The following is a 17259-nucleotide window of genomic DNA, read 5'->3' as shown; positions in this document are numbered from 1 at the left end:
TTGGCTCCATACGCCATGACACACTGTGTGCTGAACGAAGGTTCCTAGCTTCATTGAGGTAGACATCGTCATCAGTCTGGTTGACTGCCGTGCTAAGATTGCCGAGCGATAACGGCCGACGTAATTTGGTGGTTTGCGACAGAGACCCTGTGTCTGTTTGATGATCTGGTAAACACCACGGCAGAGTATCACGAACTACCAGACAGCTGTAACACGGTGTAACACATGGACACTATCAACACTATGGAAAACACAATGTCTATGACTCGGCCTCTCGTTACGCAGCTTCGGCCACTGCATACTCACCAGCAATCGACGGAGGCATCTCAGCCAATCAGCTGGACCAGCTCTGTTGAGCCAAGACCTGATGAAGAAACCGCCATCAACGCATTTGTGAAGCTTGTATCTCATCTGGTCGTTCTCGATGAAGGAGAGAACTTTTGTATTCAAGATACTAAGCGAGGTGGTTTCATCTTGGCTCAGTATTCGAGTACTGAGAGGCATGAGCTTGATAGCTTCCGCTTTGTTAAACCTGAGACTCATCAAGATATTCCATCTGATTTCTCTATCGGTGAAGGCAAGGTGAGTTATAGCTAGTTGAAGAAACTCAGGGGTTATTTGTATGCTAATGTCCTGGATAGATCCTTCAGCTTCATTTTAAAGAAAACCAAGTGCAACTCAAGACGGATGCCAGTATCATCCCCGAGGCTGCTCTGAGGTCTCTTGGTTGCATGCTAGACGAGATTCTTACTGGATCTGAATGGACCCAGCCTTCTGTCCTCAACTTCCCCCCACGATCTGAGCCCCTCTCCCTCACTCATGAAGACGAGACTTTGACCGATGATGTTGCGAAGTGCTCACTTCTTCATCACCAATTCGAGAGGCGCGTGTCTGAGAGTCCTGACAGAATCGCTATTGACTACCTGACGGACCTCGAAAGTGGCAAGCGCGTGATCTTTACATATCGTCAGATCGCAAACGCAGCGACAGCGCTGGCAGGCAAGATCGCGAAGGCCTGCGAGGAGTCAACGCAGCCTCTCAAAACAGTCGCAGTGCTCATTGGCCCATGTCCAGAACTCTACATCTCCTATCTAGCAGCTCTAAAGGCGGGAGTAGCCTTCTGTCCCATCGCCGTGGACGCACCCAGAGAGAGAAAGGACGGTTTGATGGCAGATTTGAAGCCATCTGCCTTGCTTACAACAACGTCTCTATGGGAATCACAGTCGTCATCTTTCCTCGGCTCCCCCTCAAAGACTATCGACGTGACTCCCTTCGTGCAGGCTTGCGATGCTGAACCAAAGGAACAGGCAGCATTAGCACCAATGAGTGCGAACAACTTGGCATACATCCTGTACACATCAGGAACAACTGGACTGCCCAAAGGTGTGGCTGTCAGCCATCTCTCAGCCTCATGTACCATCTCTGCCCTGAGCGCCCACTACGGTTTTCCCCAAGCATCTCCTACATCCAAGCCTGTCAGGTGGTTCCAAGGCGCTGCACCGACCTTTGACATCTCGCTATTCGAGATCTTTTGGACTCTTAGTACGGGCTCAGCGCTCTGCTGTGCGCCTCGAGAATTCACTCTGCAAAACATCGACAAGGTTGTCACTACCTTGGAGGCTGATATCACCAATATCACGCCGAGTTTCGCTAGCTTACTTGATCCCTCTTCTATCAGTGGACTCATGGTCGGTGGTGAGACCTTGAATGCTCGGCTTCTCCAGAACTTTGCTCCCTACAACTCAACCGCGACGGAGGAAACTAACCAAGTGCCGAAGGGCATTTACAACGGATACGGACCTACCGAGACGGCTATCTACTGTATTGCACAGCCCCATGTGCCTGAAGGCCAGCGCGGATCCGTTATCGGAACACCCTTAGCAACTTGCTCTGTTCTTATCGTTCGGGGCCAGACAAGTCCTCAAGCTAGCGAAAGCTTGAAGCCCCTCCCCATGGGCGCAGTGGGAGAACTTGTCATCACCGGACCTCAAGTTAGCAGAGTGGGCTACCTGAACCGGCCAGATGAAACAGCCGCGGCATTCCGAGATGACCCTCGATGGGGCCGCATCTACATGACTGGTGATAGGGCCCGAATTGTCTGGGACAAGACCGGTTCTCCCATGGTGGAGTTTTTGGGCAGACTCTCTGATGACCAAGTCAAGCTCAGTGGACGGCGTGTTGAGTTGGGTGAGATTGAGAGTGTTCTCGCCAGTAAGGTCCCTGCTATCAGAGAGACTCTCTCTTGCGTATGGAAGCAGGCTGCAGAAGCGGGTTCAGAGAAGGTCGTGAGTCTGGTGGTTGTTGATCCAAGTGAGGACTTCGAGGCTGTACGCCAGGCATGCTTGGAGGCGTCTCAGCATCATCTACCTGACTACATGAGACCTTTCAAGATTCTGAGAGTCGATGCGCTTCCGAGATCTGCTTCTGGCAAGGCAGATCGTAAGGCAGCTTTGGCGTTGGTCAATGAGATGCTGAAGACCGAGCTTGATGACCGAGGACCTACCAACCGCGGTATGGCCGAGAGCATTGAGCCCCTCGAAGATCCTGGTGATGCAGAGCTTGAGCAGGAGCTCATCTCAATCGCGAGTAATGTCCTCAGCGACTCGCCTACTTCAGGTCCATCCATCACTGCAAAGACAGTCCTTGCCGAAGCAGGTATTGACAGTCTTCGTGCGATGAGAATCTTGCGAGACATCAGGAAGCGCTGGCCAGGTTCCGAAGACCCTCGACTTGAGCCGTCACTGGCACTTCTCCTCGACAGCAGCGCGACCATCCGTTCCGTTTTCTTCCCCAGCAGTCAAGACGCCGATGCCTCAACCACCAAAGCTGGCAAGCAAGCCAGGACAAAGGCTCAACTTGAGACATTCTCCACGAAGCACACATCGGAGGTTCTGGACAAACTTAGCCTTTCTGGGCCAGACATTGAGATGATTCTGCCTGCAACTAGCACCCAGAGTCAGCTGGCGGTGAGCTTTGCCATGGGCAAGCGCAACTACATCAGCCATACCACGCTCAGACTCAAGCCTGATGTCTCAGTACAAACCCTCAAGGATGCCGTCGAGATGACGATGTTGAGACAGGCCATCTATCGAACGGCAATGCTCCCCTGCGACGACGACCTTTCCCCGTTCCTCCAAGTGGTTTTGACGCAAGACGCATGGCAGAGACTAAGTGGTAACTCTGGTCGGATTACGCACAGGAAAGCCAGCCCTAATAGTATCTCTGGTGACGCGCAAGCCTGGTTGGATCTTGCGGAGGAGGAACTCAGCCTAGAGTCGCATAGACTGTACCAAGTACAGATCATTGATCCCGAAGAGGATGACAGTGGCGGTCTATTGATCATCAGCACTGCTCACTGCGTCTGCGACGGACCTTCACTTGAAGTGCTTATGGCAGACATTACCCGTCAATACTGTGGTCTTCAGCCACTTCCACGTCGAGGGATCTACGACGCTGTTTTCGATTGGGCATTCAATGTCAACACAGAGACAGATCAATTGTGGCAGAAGGCTCTTGAAGGATGGGAGACTGAGCCGCTTGGGGCCATCAGCGGTAACAACGTCAGGCCAACTTCAACCAGGACTCGTCAACATGCTATGGTACAACACACCAGCCCGATACCTTGGGAGCTTCTTGGGAGTAAGAGCAGGTCACTGGGAGGCTCTCCACTCACAATACTCCAAGCGTCTTGGGCCATGCTTCTACACATCCTTTCCGAGGCAGATACAGATGACGTGACATTTGGCAGCGTTCTTTCAGGTCACGATCAATTCGTCCACGGCCCAACATTTTCTGTTGTACCTTGTCGAGTTGCCTTACCTGAAGCGCAGACTCTGAAGAAGCTCGTCAACAGCTTGATGGACCACTCCAGATTTGCCCAGAGTCACAGGCACACATCCTTTGGTGTCTTCAAGACACTCCCCTACAACACTGCACTCGCCTTGCAAGCATATCCCCAACCTGGAGATGATGGATCAGACAAAGCACCCTTACTCTGGACTGAGATCTCGAACCCTGCTATACGTTACGACTTTGCCATGTTTGCTGAAGTCTTCCCCACGAACCCGAACTCGCCTGATAGGAATGGGAGATTTGACGATGTCGTCTTCAAGTTGACATATCGCAACGAGACATTCTCAGAAACTTCCGCAACATGCATCGTGAAGCAGTTTGCTGCACTCACCGAGACTATTTTGAAGTCACTGCCTGATGATCTGGTACAGAGTCTGCCGGCGCGCATTGACAGAAGCCTATTGTCTGCTGAGGGGGCGATCCCAGTTGTGGAAGAAGGTTTGGATGAGGCAGCCAGAGAGGCTCGCGACAGAGCTCAGCTTCTGCATGCTCAGTTCGAGGATCAAGCTGCATCAACGCCAGATCTTCTTGCACTCAGCTTCTACTCATCACTCGACTCTGCGCCCGTTGAGATGAGCTACACAGAGCTTGATGCTAGAGCTAACGGTCTGGCGAACATATTACGCGAGCAAGACATTGACATCATTCCAATTTGTATGGAACGCAGTGTCGAGCTATACGTAGCTGTCCTGGCTATTCTGAAGGCTGGATCTGCGTGGTGTCCTATTGACACAACGTCCCCAGTTCAACGTCGAACGTCTCTCATCGCTCGAGCGCAGAGTAAGGTGCTTCTCACAACAACCGAGTCTCTTCCTCTCGTAGAGCCTTGCCTTGCTCAAGACGCCCTGAAGGATGTACAAGTCATTCTGGTGGACAAGTACAATGATCACAGTACATCGGTCCGAGCGAAACCACGCAACAGTGTCTCCAAGATCACAGGACAGGACTTGGCATATCTTCTGTGGACTTCCGGAACAACAGGTGAGCCCAAAGGTGTCATGATTCAGCACAGCGCTGCTGCCCAAGCGATGCGCGACCTGCAAGTCCTCGTTGAGCACGACGATCGTGAGCAGGTTCGAACCTTGCAACTCTCTGCCTACAGCTTCGATGTCTTCGTGCAAGACCTGTTCTATACTTGGGGCCTGGCTGGAAGTGTCATCAGCGGCACACGAGAGCTGGTCTTGGGCACGTTCACCGAGTTCATCTGGAAGTCTCGTCCGACCCACGCTCATCTGACACCTTCATTCGGAGCCAGTATTGCAGTACAGGAACTAAAGGGTTCAACTCTTCAGTACGTGACGTTTATTGGCGAGAAGCTGACGGAAGACGTCGCTGAGGCCTGGGCGCATCCCGACATCACGACTCGTGCATACAACACGTACGGCCCAGCTGAGAACGCCGTCGTCTCTACGATGCGACAGTTCTTTGGCAAGAGTCGAGACAATGCTAAGGCTGCTAACGTTGGCTTTCCATTGGATCACTGCACGGCCTACGCTGTTCGCGAGGTTGAGACCTCACAGGGTACCAAGCGATGGGAGCTTGTTCCTCGGTACGGAGTTGGTGAGCTTGCTCTGGGCGGTGCACAAGTCGGCAAAGGATATCTTGCAAATGAGGCCAAGACTACCAAGGCTTTCATCCAGGGTGGTCCGGGCATTGACGAGCGTATCTATCTCACTGGAGATCTTGTACGATTGAACGATCACGGCTTCGAGTTTCTCGGCCGGAACGACGATCTCGTCAAGATTACGGGCATCCGCATTGAGCTCAGTGAAATCAGCGCAGCGTGTGCAAGTCTGAAGGATGAAGACGCTGCGGTTGAACATGTCGAGACATTGTATCTTCAGCGTCCAGGCGCACCCGCGATTAACAACAACAAAGTCGTTGTCACCTTTGTCTCTGTCAAGGCTAGCAACGTCGACACTTCTGAGATCAGATCCCAGGTGTTCAAGCGGGCCAAAGATCTCTTACCTGCTTACATGGTGCCTGGCCACGTTGTTGTTCTGGATACAACCATGCCGAGAACTGCCTCTAACAAGGTCGATCGTAAGGCGCTGCAGGCTATCTACGCCGAGTCAGATCTCAACGTATTGGCTGGGAGAGATGACTCGACACAAGCGCAAGGGCATAGCAGTCAGGCTAAGCAGCAGTGGACAAAGTATCAGCTACCTATTCTCCAGACAATCGCCGGACATTTCAACATCCCAACAGAGAACCTCTCTCCGGATGACAGTTTGGCAGGTCTCGGTCTCAGCTCACTGCAAGTTACCAAGCTTGCTTGGTTGCTAAGACGAGAGCTCAAGTGTCAAGTTGGAGTTCTGGATCTCATGAGGTGTGAGTCTCTTGGAGAACTTGTCGATGTCACGCTCAGCCGAATGCCAAAGGTGGCTGAGGGAGACCAGTCTACCCAATCAGGAGAGACAGAAACATCATGGCTTGCGTCAATCAAGAAGGCGCTTACTGACAACATCAATGGGGATATGCGTCCGTCTGATACTCTGTACATCCTCCCCGCAACACCCATGCAGGAGTCCCTCATCGTTGAGACCATGCTCGAGCCACAAGCCTACTGGGCTCATCGTATCTTCTATCTCGGCCACTTAGACGATATCGACGAACGTCAATTGAAGAGAGCTTGGACTGCCGCAGCCAAGCGCTTCGACATCCTCCGAACTGTCTTTGTCCCCTTGACGCAGCTAGACGTGGTTGGCAGCGACAACACAGTTTCTTGGGCTCGTGAGAAGGGTGTTCACTCTACGATCCTACAGTTGATTCGCGAGAAGCCGAGCTTGCACTGGTATCAGATTCGCTCTGAGGAGAACCAGGGCCTTGGTGAACTGGCTAAGAAGCTGCAGCTTGAGTTGTCTCCAACCACCACCATTGAGACGCCATGGGCTGTTACCTTTGTCGAAGACACCAAGAAGATGATGCTCAGTATGCATCATGCCCTCTACGACGCCGTAGCTTCCGATATCTTCTTGGAGACTGTCACAAGCTTGTATCACATGGAGTCTGTCGGAGATGTTAACCGAGTTGTGCAGTTTGAGACTGGCCTGAGCCTAGGGTTGTTGCCGACCCCATCTAAGAGAGATGAAGCAGCTGCGCTATGGAGTCGGCGGCTGGACAAGATCAGCAGAACGGCCAGTGGAGGCATGTTGAATGCACCTTTCCCTGATCTCAAACAGTCTCGACGGAAACAAGCTCAGAAGATTCTCATGTCAAGGAAAGACATTCCCGCTCCATTCATCCAGTTCACTTCAGGAGTAACACTTCCAACACTGCTCCAATCCGCCTTTGGCTGCGTTCTCGCCTCATACCTCGAACTCGATGCCGTCGTCCTCGGTCACACCGTCTCTCAAAGAGTCCTCCACCCAGATCTCGCACGTGTTGTTGGTCCCGCGATAGCAACACTACCTCTCATTGTCCGCTCCAATGCTGCTTCGTCTGAGGAACTCTGGAAGGAGATGGCCTCCGAGTCAGCACAGATGTTCCAGAGCACACACAACCTTCACCCTGTGGATGTCAAGAAGATGCTCAATCGAGGAAGTGGTAGTAGCAACGCTCCATTCCCGGGTCTTTTTGTCTACCACCCTGCGCCAGATGACAACCAAGCTGAAGCAAATCAGTCCATGTTCAAGGAGGCGGGACAGGCGTTGTCGCTCAACGTTGAACATCCCCTTGCGCTGAACATCTTTGAGGCGAATGGAACGATTGAGCTCACTGGAGATGGACGTCGCATTTCTCAGGCTCAGTTGGACCTTTTGCTGGACCAGATCCTTGCCCAAGCGCAAGCTATGACCGAGGCTCCGAAAGCACCTTTGACAGAGCTACAGAACAGAATGGGCAAGAGTCTTCTGTCCATCAGTGGTGAAGCATCCAGTGAAGAGACCGAAGCTGTCAATCCGACTAAGCACGTTTCATTCCACGCATCAGAGCATCCAGATTGGATCGCCGTCGAGGAAGTCATGTTCCAATCCTCAGATGACGATGAGGAGATTACCTCAAAGACCATCACGTATGCCCAGCTCGACAAGCTCACCAACGCCATCGCTACGAAATTGACCAAGCATGAGGCTCGTCTAAAGCCTGATGATCCCGTAGCTATGTGCCTTGGTAGAGATATCAAGTCCTTGGCAGTCACTCTGGCCATTTTCCGCGCCGGATTAGTGTATCTTCCTGTTGACGAGGACCTACCACCAGCTCGTAAACAGCTCCTCATTCGAGATGCGGGTGCCAGACTTGTCATCACAACCGATGAGCTTGTCGGTGACTTGGGACTGGACGATGCCCATGATCCCCCACTGTTGCTGCTCCCCGACATGGACGATGACATCGACACCATCTTGACATGGCCTGTATGTGAGATCCCATCAGCAACCGGCATTGGCGGTTATCTTCTCTACACCTCCGGATCTACTGGTCGTCCCAAAGGTGTTCGGGTGTCCAACAGCAACCTCTGTCACTTCATCTCTGCATTCAGCACCCGATTGATTGAACACTCGCCTGCTACTTCAAGACTCGGTGGTACTGGGAAGTATCTCAACTTGACTTCCCGCGCCTTCGATCCTCACCTGACGCAACTGTTCGTGCCCTGGCACCTTGGTCATCGGGTAGTTATCGGCAAGGACCGCGCAACCATGATGGCCAATCTGAAGGAGCTGATCAACGAGCTGAATATCACACACTTTGGATCTGTTCCCTCGGTGCTGAGCCAATTGAGGCTTCGACCTGAAGATGTTCCGTCTGTGAGAGTAGTCACTACTGGTGGGGAGAAGGCCTCGAACGAGCTTCTGAACACCTGGGCCCAGACACAAGACTCGGGCGCCACAGACGACCGGGCTGTTCTCTTCAACTTCTACGGCCCTACAGAAGTCACCATCGGGTGTTTAGGCCATGCTGTGCATCAAGATTCTAATGCTCGCAATCTCGGTCTTCCTTTGCAAGGTCTCGAGGCTCTACTACTGTGTCCTAACACCGATGATGACAGACTTGTCATTGCTAGAAGAGGCCAGCCAGGTGAACTCTGCATCGCTGGTCCTCAAGTGGCAATGGGCTATCTCAACCGTCCTGTCGAACAAGCCACGAGTTTTCAGACTATTTCCCTCCCCGACGGCACCAGGAAGAGAGTCTACCGAACAGGCGATATGATGAGGATGATGAACGACGGCTCGCTCGAGTTCCTTGGTAGAGCCGATCAGCAAACCAAGATTCGCGGACAGCGACTTGAGCTAGATGAGGTCGTTGGGTTCCTGAAGCAAGTTGCCGCTGACAAGGGTGACTTTGACTTTGCAGCTACGGTTGCTTCCACCGGAGATGATAGCTCGAATCAACAACAACAGCTGCTTGGCTTCATCGCTAGGAAGACAAGTAGTCCCAAGAGTCAGGCTGAACTGGAGGTTGAGCTACTTGAGGCCCAAGATGAGGAGTCGGCCTCAATGCTCGAGATGATCGAGCACGAGTGTCAGGATACACTCCCTGCCTTCATGGTACCTACCATTGTCTGGGTTTCCAAGATCCCATACCTTGCCGCCTCTGGCAAGGTCGATACAAAGATCTTGGGCCGTTTGGCAAAGGAATTTGTAGCCACTCAGCGAGATCACGACGGGGATGACAATAATTCTGGAGGCCTGCTTGGATCTGGGAACAGCTTGAGCGCGAAGGAGTCGATTGTGGTTGCGGCTATTGAAGAGGCTGTCGGTGGTAGTGTCAAGGCATATAGTACCAGCAGCATCCAACGTCTTGGTATCGACAGTCTTTCGGCGGTGAATTTAGTCTCTCTTTTGAGAAAACGCGGGTTTTCTCAGTTGAGGATGACACATCTGCTCTCTTCATCGTGCACAGTTGCAGATATTGCAAGACTTGCCGATGAACAAGAGAGTGGCAGCCCGACTAACAGCACACCTCTGTCAACACCTCCATCCACAGACGATCTACACACCCCGACTTTCAGCGCATCAGATCTCGGTCCCCTTCCAGAAGGTCTTGACTTATCCAACATCGAGGCTGTTCTTCCTTGTCTTCCTCTCCAGTCTGCTCTCATCGCGCGCTCTCTCGTTTGGCTCAGTGCCTCCAATGAAAGAGAGAACGTCGAGGGGCATGACGTTCCATACGTGGCACAGTTCAGCTACCGCCTCAGTCACGGCACAGACATCAACAGATGGAAGAAGACCGCTGAAGAAGTCATCGCCTCGGAAGCGATGCTCCGAACTTGCTTCCTTCAACGCGAAGATGACGGCCAGATCTTCCAGATCGTTCTTCGGTCGCTGCCATCTTCTCCTCTTGATGATCATGAGCATCCAGCGGATATTGTGTCTCAGATGAATACGCGACCTCCCATCAGACTACAGCTTTCCGAAATCGACGGAGACGAGACCATCGTGGCACTCAACATCCACCACGCATTGTTCGACGGTGTTGCTATCGAGTCCCTCAAAAGCAAGCTTGAAGCGGCCTACAGCAGCCAGACGTCGGTAATTGCTGCACCAAGTAGCTTAGCAACCTTGTCCTCCATCTCGAATCACTGCAGCCTATCGGATGAGCAGCTTGACGCTACAAGACGGTCGTGGCAACAACAACTGCAGGGCGTTCAACCATGCCGACTTGGAGCTATTGATGATAACAACACCAGTGGTACCATGGCTCGTCAGACTCTTTGTTTTGCGTACACTACTTCCGAACTCAACGCCAGACTCAAAGCTCACTCTCTGGGGCCTGAGGGAACGGTATCAGCATCTTCCGCATTCCAGCTGGCTGTCACTTTGTGCCTCGCCCAACTCACAAAGCAGCCATCCATTGTCTATGGCTTCATCATGTCACTTCGGCCATTGCTAGATGGCGTTGCTAATGATGTTGACAACTTTGTTGGCCCATGCCTCAACACTCTCATTCGAGCCTCTACCATCAACAGCCTCGATGAGACTCTGCCCCAACTGGCTCAACGAGTTCACAAGTCTCACCTTGATGTTTGCCAAGGTCCCATGCCACTCGTCAGCGTTGACAAAGTACAGCGCTGGTCGGGATCAGAGGACAAGCTCTTCGACAGTCTCTTGAGTATCAACCTGGTGTCTGCCAACGAACCTAGTGACGCCAAACCAGGACAGATGACCGCCTTACCTACTCGTAGCAGTAGTGACATGGCTTTGGCGTTTGACGTGGATCTCCATGCTGATGGAAAGATCATGCTGACACTTTCTTCTGCTGGAGCATTGAACGTAGAGCAGCTCAAGGGTGTTGGCCAACTTTTTGAGAAGGTTGTGTACAGCTGCGCTGACAAGACTGTCAAAGTGTCGGATGTTGTTACTTCACCTCTCACTGCAAAGGCCGTCCCAGCCCAAGACTCTAATGGCCCTCGAAGCGACAACATTTCAACAGCTACACCAAGTTACAGTCTGGCACTATCTGATGTTCAAGCTGCCCTCAGTCGCTTCGTCCAACTCAATCCTTCTGATCTGTCATCAAAGGCTGACTCAACATCTCTGTACCAGCTTGGTCTTGATTCCATCACCGTTCTCCCATTCGTCAAGTCAATGAACAAGTTACACAAGACCAAGCTGTCTTCACATGCCGTGATCAAAGCACGAACCATCAAAGGCGTCGCTCAGCTTCTGCAAGATGCAAAGGCAAAATCTGCCTCAGTTGACACTGTCAAGTCGCAATCCAGCAGCGAGCGTGTCAGCAGTAAGTTGAATGACACTGAGGTCTATGACAGAAGCCTTGAGCGTCTTGCCAAGAGTCTGATGTTCATCGCAACGCCACTCCAAGAAGGCATGCTCAGCGCTTCTCTGGCTACCGATGGCGATGCATACACTTATGTCCATACCATCCAAATTTCTGACTATGCTCTTGCGAATGATACACCTAGTCTTGACATGTTCTTTGCTGCTGTCAAGGACACTGTTCGAGCATGTGAGATCCTTAGGACCCGATTCATTTTCACTGATGATGATGAGTCGCCGTGGGTTGGTATCGTATCTCCCACTGAGCAGAGTGACCGGGTTAGCTGGGAGGTTCAACCAACAGTGCCTGGTCGAGTTCACTTGCGAATCCATCATGCCCTCTATGATGCAACATCTATCCAGTCAGTCTGGAGTATTCTCCAAGAGTACTACCGTCGACGCCTCAGCAATGACCCCACTGATGGTGATGGTGTTGACGAGCCGAAGCATCTTTACAGGCCGTTTGCAAGGACTGTCGCCTCTTCACAGCGGGCCTCAATTGCCTATTGGACAGATTCCGTTCGCGACTACACGTACACACCCCTCGACTTCCCCAGCGATGATCTCAAAGCATCATCTGCTGTGCATTTCAGCTTGGACACGAGCAAACTTTCGCTGCTCCAGTCTAAATGCCAAGATGTCGGCGTGACCATCAAAGCAGCACTTCAATTATCCTGGATCAAGGTCTTGTGCGAGTCCCTTTACAGACAAGCTGACGTTGTTTATGGAGAGGTTGTTTCGACGGATGCTGATGATGATGTTGCCATCGTTGGCCCCGTCATCAACACCTTGCCCATGAGAGTACAACTTGGTGATCCCGACGGCTGCATCAGTGTCTCGCAGGCCTTAGCACTTGTGCAGAAGCAGATTGACAGTGCAAGAGGCACCAATTCAATGGCTTCACTGAGGAAGATCCAGACGCTCTGGAGATCAGGGCATGATAAGGCAGATGCACCAGCAGCTCTTTTCCAGAGTCTGTTCGTGTTTGACGGCGTTCTTGGGTCTTCAAACGCCAGCGATGACTCGAAGAAGCTGTTCAAGTCCGTGCAGGCTGAAGCTAGTGACGCGACTGGGCCAGCCTATGATGACTACCCTCTAATCGTGAGCTTCCATATCAGGGACAATGTCCTCAATGGTAAGCTGAGGGCCAAGTTGCCCCAGGGGCGGGTTGATTCACTGGGCAAGAGCCTGAATGCAGCCTTGGACCACGTTCTTCATGAACGAGACGTGCCTATCGTTGACACCAAGTCCCTCAACGCAGTCAGCAACACGCCACCTCAAGAGTCAAAGATCGATGCAACGGAGCCTGATATGAATGGCTCGACTCCAACAGCCGATGCAGCATTGAAGCTTGTCGAGACGGTTGTCGGTACAAGGCGAGGTGGGAAGAAGATTGGTTACAGCACGAGACTCATCAGTGTTGGCCTGGACTCGATATTGGCCATTCGACTATCAAAGCTTCTGAAACAGCAACTTGGACTTAGTGTCAGTGTCTTTGAGATCATGAAGGGTGCCAGCGTTCGCGACATCATCACCCGCCCAGCATCTTCGCGCAAACCAATAAGAAATGGCGCCCGGCAACAACCGGAGCCTCTTCAAGAAGGCTTCAAGTCGGCGATAGCTAAGACCCTTGGACATCCGGAACATCTTATCAAGTCTATCGTCCCTGCTTTACACGGTCAGCGCTCCCACCTTGAGCTTTGGTTGCACAATGGGAAGAGATTCTTTGAAGCCCCGTGGGTTTACAGACTGCCCGAGGCTTTCGAACAGGAACAGCTGGCGACCTGTTGGTCTGAGCTTGTCAAAGCCCACGATATCCTCCGAACTACCTTTGCAACTGGAACGACCTCCGCGGAGCTGTACCAAGTCACCCTGTCAGAGGACTGGTCAGCCGCATCGCGCTTCATAGCGCTGCAAGACTCATCCAAGATTGTGGAGGAGTTGATCGCGGGCCATGTGAGTCAGGAAAATGCCAAGGCATCTGACCTGAAGGAGCCTCCAATCCACTTCTCTTTCTTGGAAGCTGCAGACGGTAAAGCGGTTGTCTTGAGACTCCATCATGCACTTTATGACGCATGGAGTATCAAGACGATCGAGCAGAACCTCAACGATCTTCTCGGCGGGGGCAAGATCCTACAGCCGCGTCAATCACTGGAGCAAGTTGTCCAGAGTATCAGAGCAATCAGACAACCTGGCGCCGAGGAAGCATACTGGAGGCGACATCTTTCCGGTGCTCAAGAGACAGTATTGGGTTATAGCGCTCAGCATACTGTTCCATCAGCGCATGGCCCTCAGTTCAAGACGAGCTCCAACACCACCACTCAGAATAGCATCAGGTCGCTGTTGCAGAAGAGTAGCTCAGAGGTCTCTGGAGCTCTCATTCTGTCCTACGCAAGGACCCTCCAGCACTTCACCCAGCGAACCAAGCCTACTTTTGGTCTCAACCATGCTTCTCGATCTCTTTCATCACCTGATGGGACGCAGACCCTAGATCTGACTGCTGCGAGCATCCCAACTCTTTCTGTAACGCCATTCTCTATTGACTTGGAGTCGTCGACAGAACAGCTACTCAGCTTCATCCAGGACCATCTCGCGCAGCTCAATTGCTTCAGTCAGGCAGATGGTGTTCGGAAGCTGGGTCCCAAGTTCAATTCGCACTTGAACATCATCCACCGACGCGATCATGTGCCTTCTCAGAACGGGGATTCCACAGACAGGCCGAAGGCTTTGCAGAGGTATAGGCTCCCTGAGCCACTCGCTGCTGACTACTTCACAGCTACAGAGCCGTCATCTACGGTCTCTGCCATTGACGGTCTTGGCATTACTCATCTGCCTGATTACCATTTCTTCTTCAATGTTATTGTTAGCGAAAGTGGTGATGTCACTGTGTCTGCGAGTGGCGATAAATCACTGTTTGACGGAGAATTTACCGAGGTTGCTGATTTGGTGGATCATTTTCTTACTGAGCTTTCCAAAGTCTCAGCACGAGAGGGTTGATTAAGGATTCGGTTCTATGTAAATGTCTTTAATGTAGTTTTATTTTGTTTTTCCTGTCAATATCTGGATTAGTTATTTATTCACATAAAGCACAGCTGTTCTAACACAATTATTGTCGTCATACCCTGTACCTAACGCGTTCTTCCACGCGTCGACGCGCTCACCGCTCAACGAAAGAGGCTGACATAATAGCAACCGACAGCCTAATTGGCCATGCTGCCAACGCTAGCCGTTCAGCCGGTTATTCACGGTAGATTTCCCCACACTCACCAAACACGAATTCGGTAGTCGGAGGCTCACGCTCCGCGTCGATCGTCGTATTCATCCCCAGGCGCGATCCGAATACCGCATCAATAACAATTAAGCTTCAAAGTCTCATGATCATACCCCGGACATGATCTGGTCTGTTGTGGGGAGTCAAGGATGTTGTTATTAGCCTGTAATTGAAGGGTCACTTGGCATCTAGAATTCATGGCTCTTGGTTCAGCTAGCCTCGGCTCTCATGGAGTTGAATCGAGGCCATTATCCGGGGAAAGGCAATACACTGATGGATGCTAATGAGACTGAAGTTATTTAAGTAGTGCAATCTCTCTTCTATAATACAGGTAGACTAGTTGTCGAATTACAAGCTTGTTGCTTTGCACGAATTTGACCTGTACTGGAGCATATATCAAATCTTGCACGCGTTTCCTAGGTCTTGGCTGACATCAAACTTGGTCTAATTCTTTTAATCTACCGTATTCATGCAAGGAACAAACAAATAGCATATGCTTGCACAGAAACACGTTTTCTGTCTGCTGATTTGGCTATGCCGAGCCGGCTAATAACCCCGGACCTGGTTTTAGCCATCTAGGATGAAAGTGCCGCGAGAGGTGAAACGACCAAGACGTCGATTTAGCCGGGAAACATTAGGTAATTGACATCATGAACAGTTTTGATATATAATATGAAATGAATCGCTGGATCTAGAGAGATGTTCTGGCTCATCGCAGACAAGTCTTAGTCTCGTTCTTCATTCACTATCATCAGCTGCAAAGATGCGTTTCAGTCTCATCCCCACAGTGGCCTTGGCCGCTTTCAATGGCTTCGCCGTTGCTAACCCCGTTCCGTAAGTCATATACTTTGAGAATGACAATACCATCGCTCACATACAACAGTGATGTTGAAGCACGACAGGCCACTGGCCTCCACGCTGCCATGAAGGCCGCTGGCAAGCAGTACTTCGGTACTGCTCTCACCGTGCGCAATGACCAGGCAGAGACCAACGTCATCAACAACAGGAATGAGATTGGCTCCATCACCCCCGAGAACGCCATGAAGTGGGAGGCCATCCAGCCCAACCGCGGCCAGTTCAACTGGGGTCCCGCTGACCAGCACGCTGCTGCCGCTACCTCACGAGGCTACGAGCTGCGCTGCCATACTCTTGTTTGGCACAGCCAGCTCCCAGGATGGGTTGCCAACGGCAACTGGAACAACCAGACTCTACAGGCTGTGATGAGAGATCACATCAACGCCGTCATGGGACGTTACCGTGGAAAGTGCACTCACTGGGATGTTGTCAACGAGGGTAAGTTAGACTCACGTGATGAGGCTCTTAGACACTTCGAAAAGGCTAACCAATCATTTAGCTCTCAACGAGGATGGAACTTACCGTGACAGCGTCTTCCTCCGCGTCATTGGCGAGGCCTACATCCCCATCGCCTTCCGCATGGCCCTGGCAGCAGACCCCACCACCAAGCTCTACTACAACGACTACAACCTCGAGTACGGCAACGCCAAGACCGAGGGAGCCAAGCGCATCGCCAGACTCGTCAAGTCCTACGGTCTCCGCATCGACGGCATCGGTCTGCAGGCTCACATGACCAGCGAGAGCACTCCTACCCAAAACACCCCTACCCCCTCGCGAGCCAAGCTGGCTTCCGTCCTCCAGGGCCTCGCTGATCTGGGCGTCGACGTTGCCTACACTGAGCTCGACATTCGCATGAACACTCCTGCTACCCAGCAGAAGCTCCAGACCAATGCCGATGCATATGCCAGAATCGTTGGCTCTTGCATGGATGTTAAGCGATGCGTTGGTATCACCGTTTGGGTATGTTTCTCGCTTCACATGCTTGATTTATTTCGTACTAATAGCTTGCAGGGTATCTCTGATAAGTACTCTTGGGTCCCCGGAACTTTCCCCGGTGAGGGATCTGCTCTCCTTTGGAACGACAACTTCCAGAAGAAGCCCTCGTATACTTCCACCTTGAACACCATTAACCGCCGCTAAGGTTTAGTGGAAATACAGCAGCTAGATACTGTACATAGGCCCTTTATATCAGACTGCTATTTCTACAGTGTCCGTGGTCAATTTAACTTGGATACAGTTTTGTCCCAAAAGAGAACTTATTTCCGATTCTTTTTACCCTTGCTGGTTTATTGGGTTTCTTACGGGAAGTGGAGACTACTCGAAGTCTTAGTTCTAAGCTTTTCCATATCCTGTTTATTATGCATGTTGGTCCTCCCTTGCATACCCACTCACACCAAAACCCCCCCAGCCTCTAATAGCGAGCCACGTATTTGTAAATGCACACATCGGCTGTTGAGTTCGTAAGATCAGTCTTTGGAGAGTGAATCCTTGTCTAGTCATAAATGATAAGAGAATCTCAGAAAATGATGTTGACAACGTTAAAAACGCGCTAGGCATGCAATGGGGAAG

At 51.6% G+C, this 17259-nt stretch overlaps 2 protein-coding genes across 2 annotated transcripts; both read left to right on the top strand.

The window, feature by feature from the left end:
* Window positions 1-255: 255 nt before the first annotated feature.
* FTJAE_2207 (ferrichrome siderophore peptide synthetase) lies at window positions 256-14561 on the top strand (the record flags this gene model as incomplete). Its single annotated transcript, XM_037348378.1, has 2 exons — window positions 256-582; window positions 642-14561. 2 exons carry the CDS (start codon window positions 256-258, stop codon window positions 14559-14561), a joined length of 14247 nt encoding a protein of 4748 aa, XP_037210711.1.
* A 1037-nt stretch (window positions 14562-15598) lies between these two features.
* On the top strand, window positions 15599-16830 carry FTJAE_2206 (glycosyl hydrolase family 10; the record flags this gene model as incomplete). The annotated part of the gene is made up of 4 exons (XM_037348377.1): window positions 15599-15669; window positions 15719-16128; window positions 16190-16650; window positions 16702-16830. 4 exons carry the CDS (start codon window positions 15599-15601, stop codon window positions 16828-16830), a joined length of 1071 nt encoding a protein of 356 aa, XP_037210710.1.
* Between the last annotated feature and the right edge of the window lie 429 nt (window positions 16831-17259).

This window comes from Fusarium tjaetaba (assembly GCF_013396195.1).
Source record: "Fusarium tjaetaba strain NRRL 66243 chromosome Unknown NRRL66243_c0000040, whole genome shotgun sequence".
In the NCBI taxonomy this organism is placed as follows: domain Eukaryota; kingdom Fungi; phylum Ascomycota; class Sordariomycetes; order Hypocreales; family Nectriaceae; genus Fusarium; species Fusarium tjaetaba.
The sequence above is the reverse complement of the archived record's forward strand: the minus strand, read 5'-3'. Positions and strand labels throughout refer to the sequence as shown.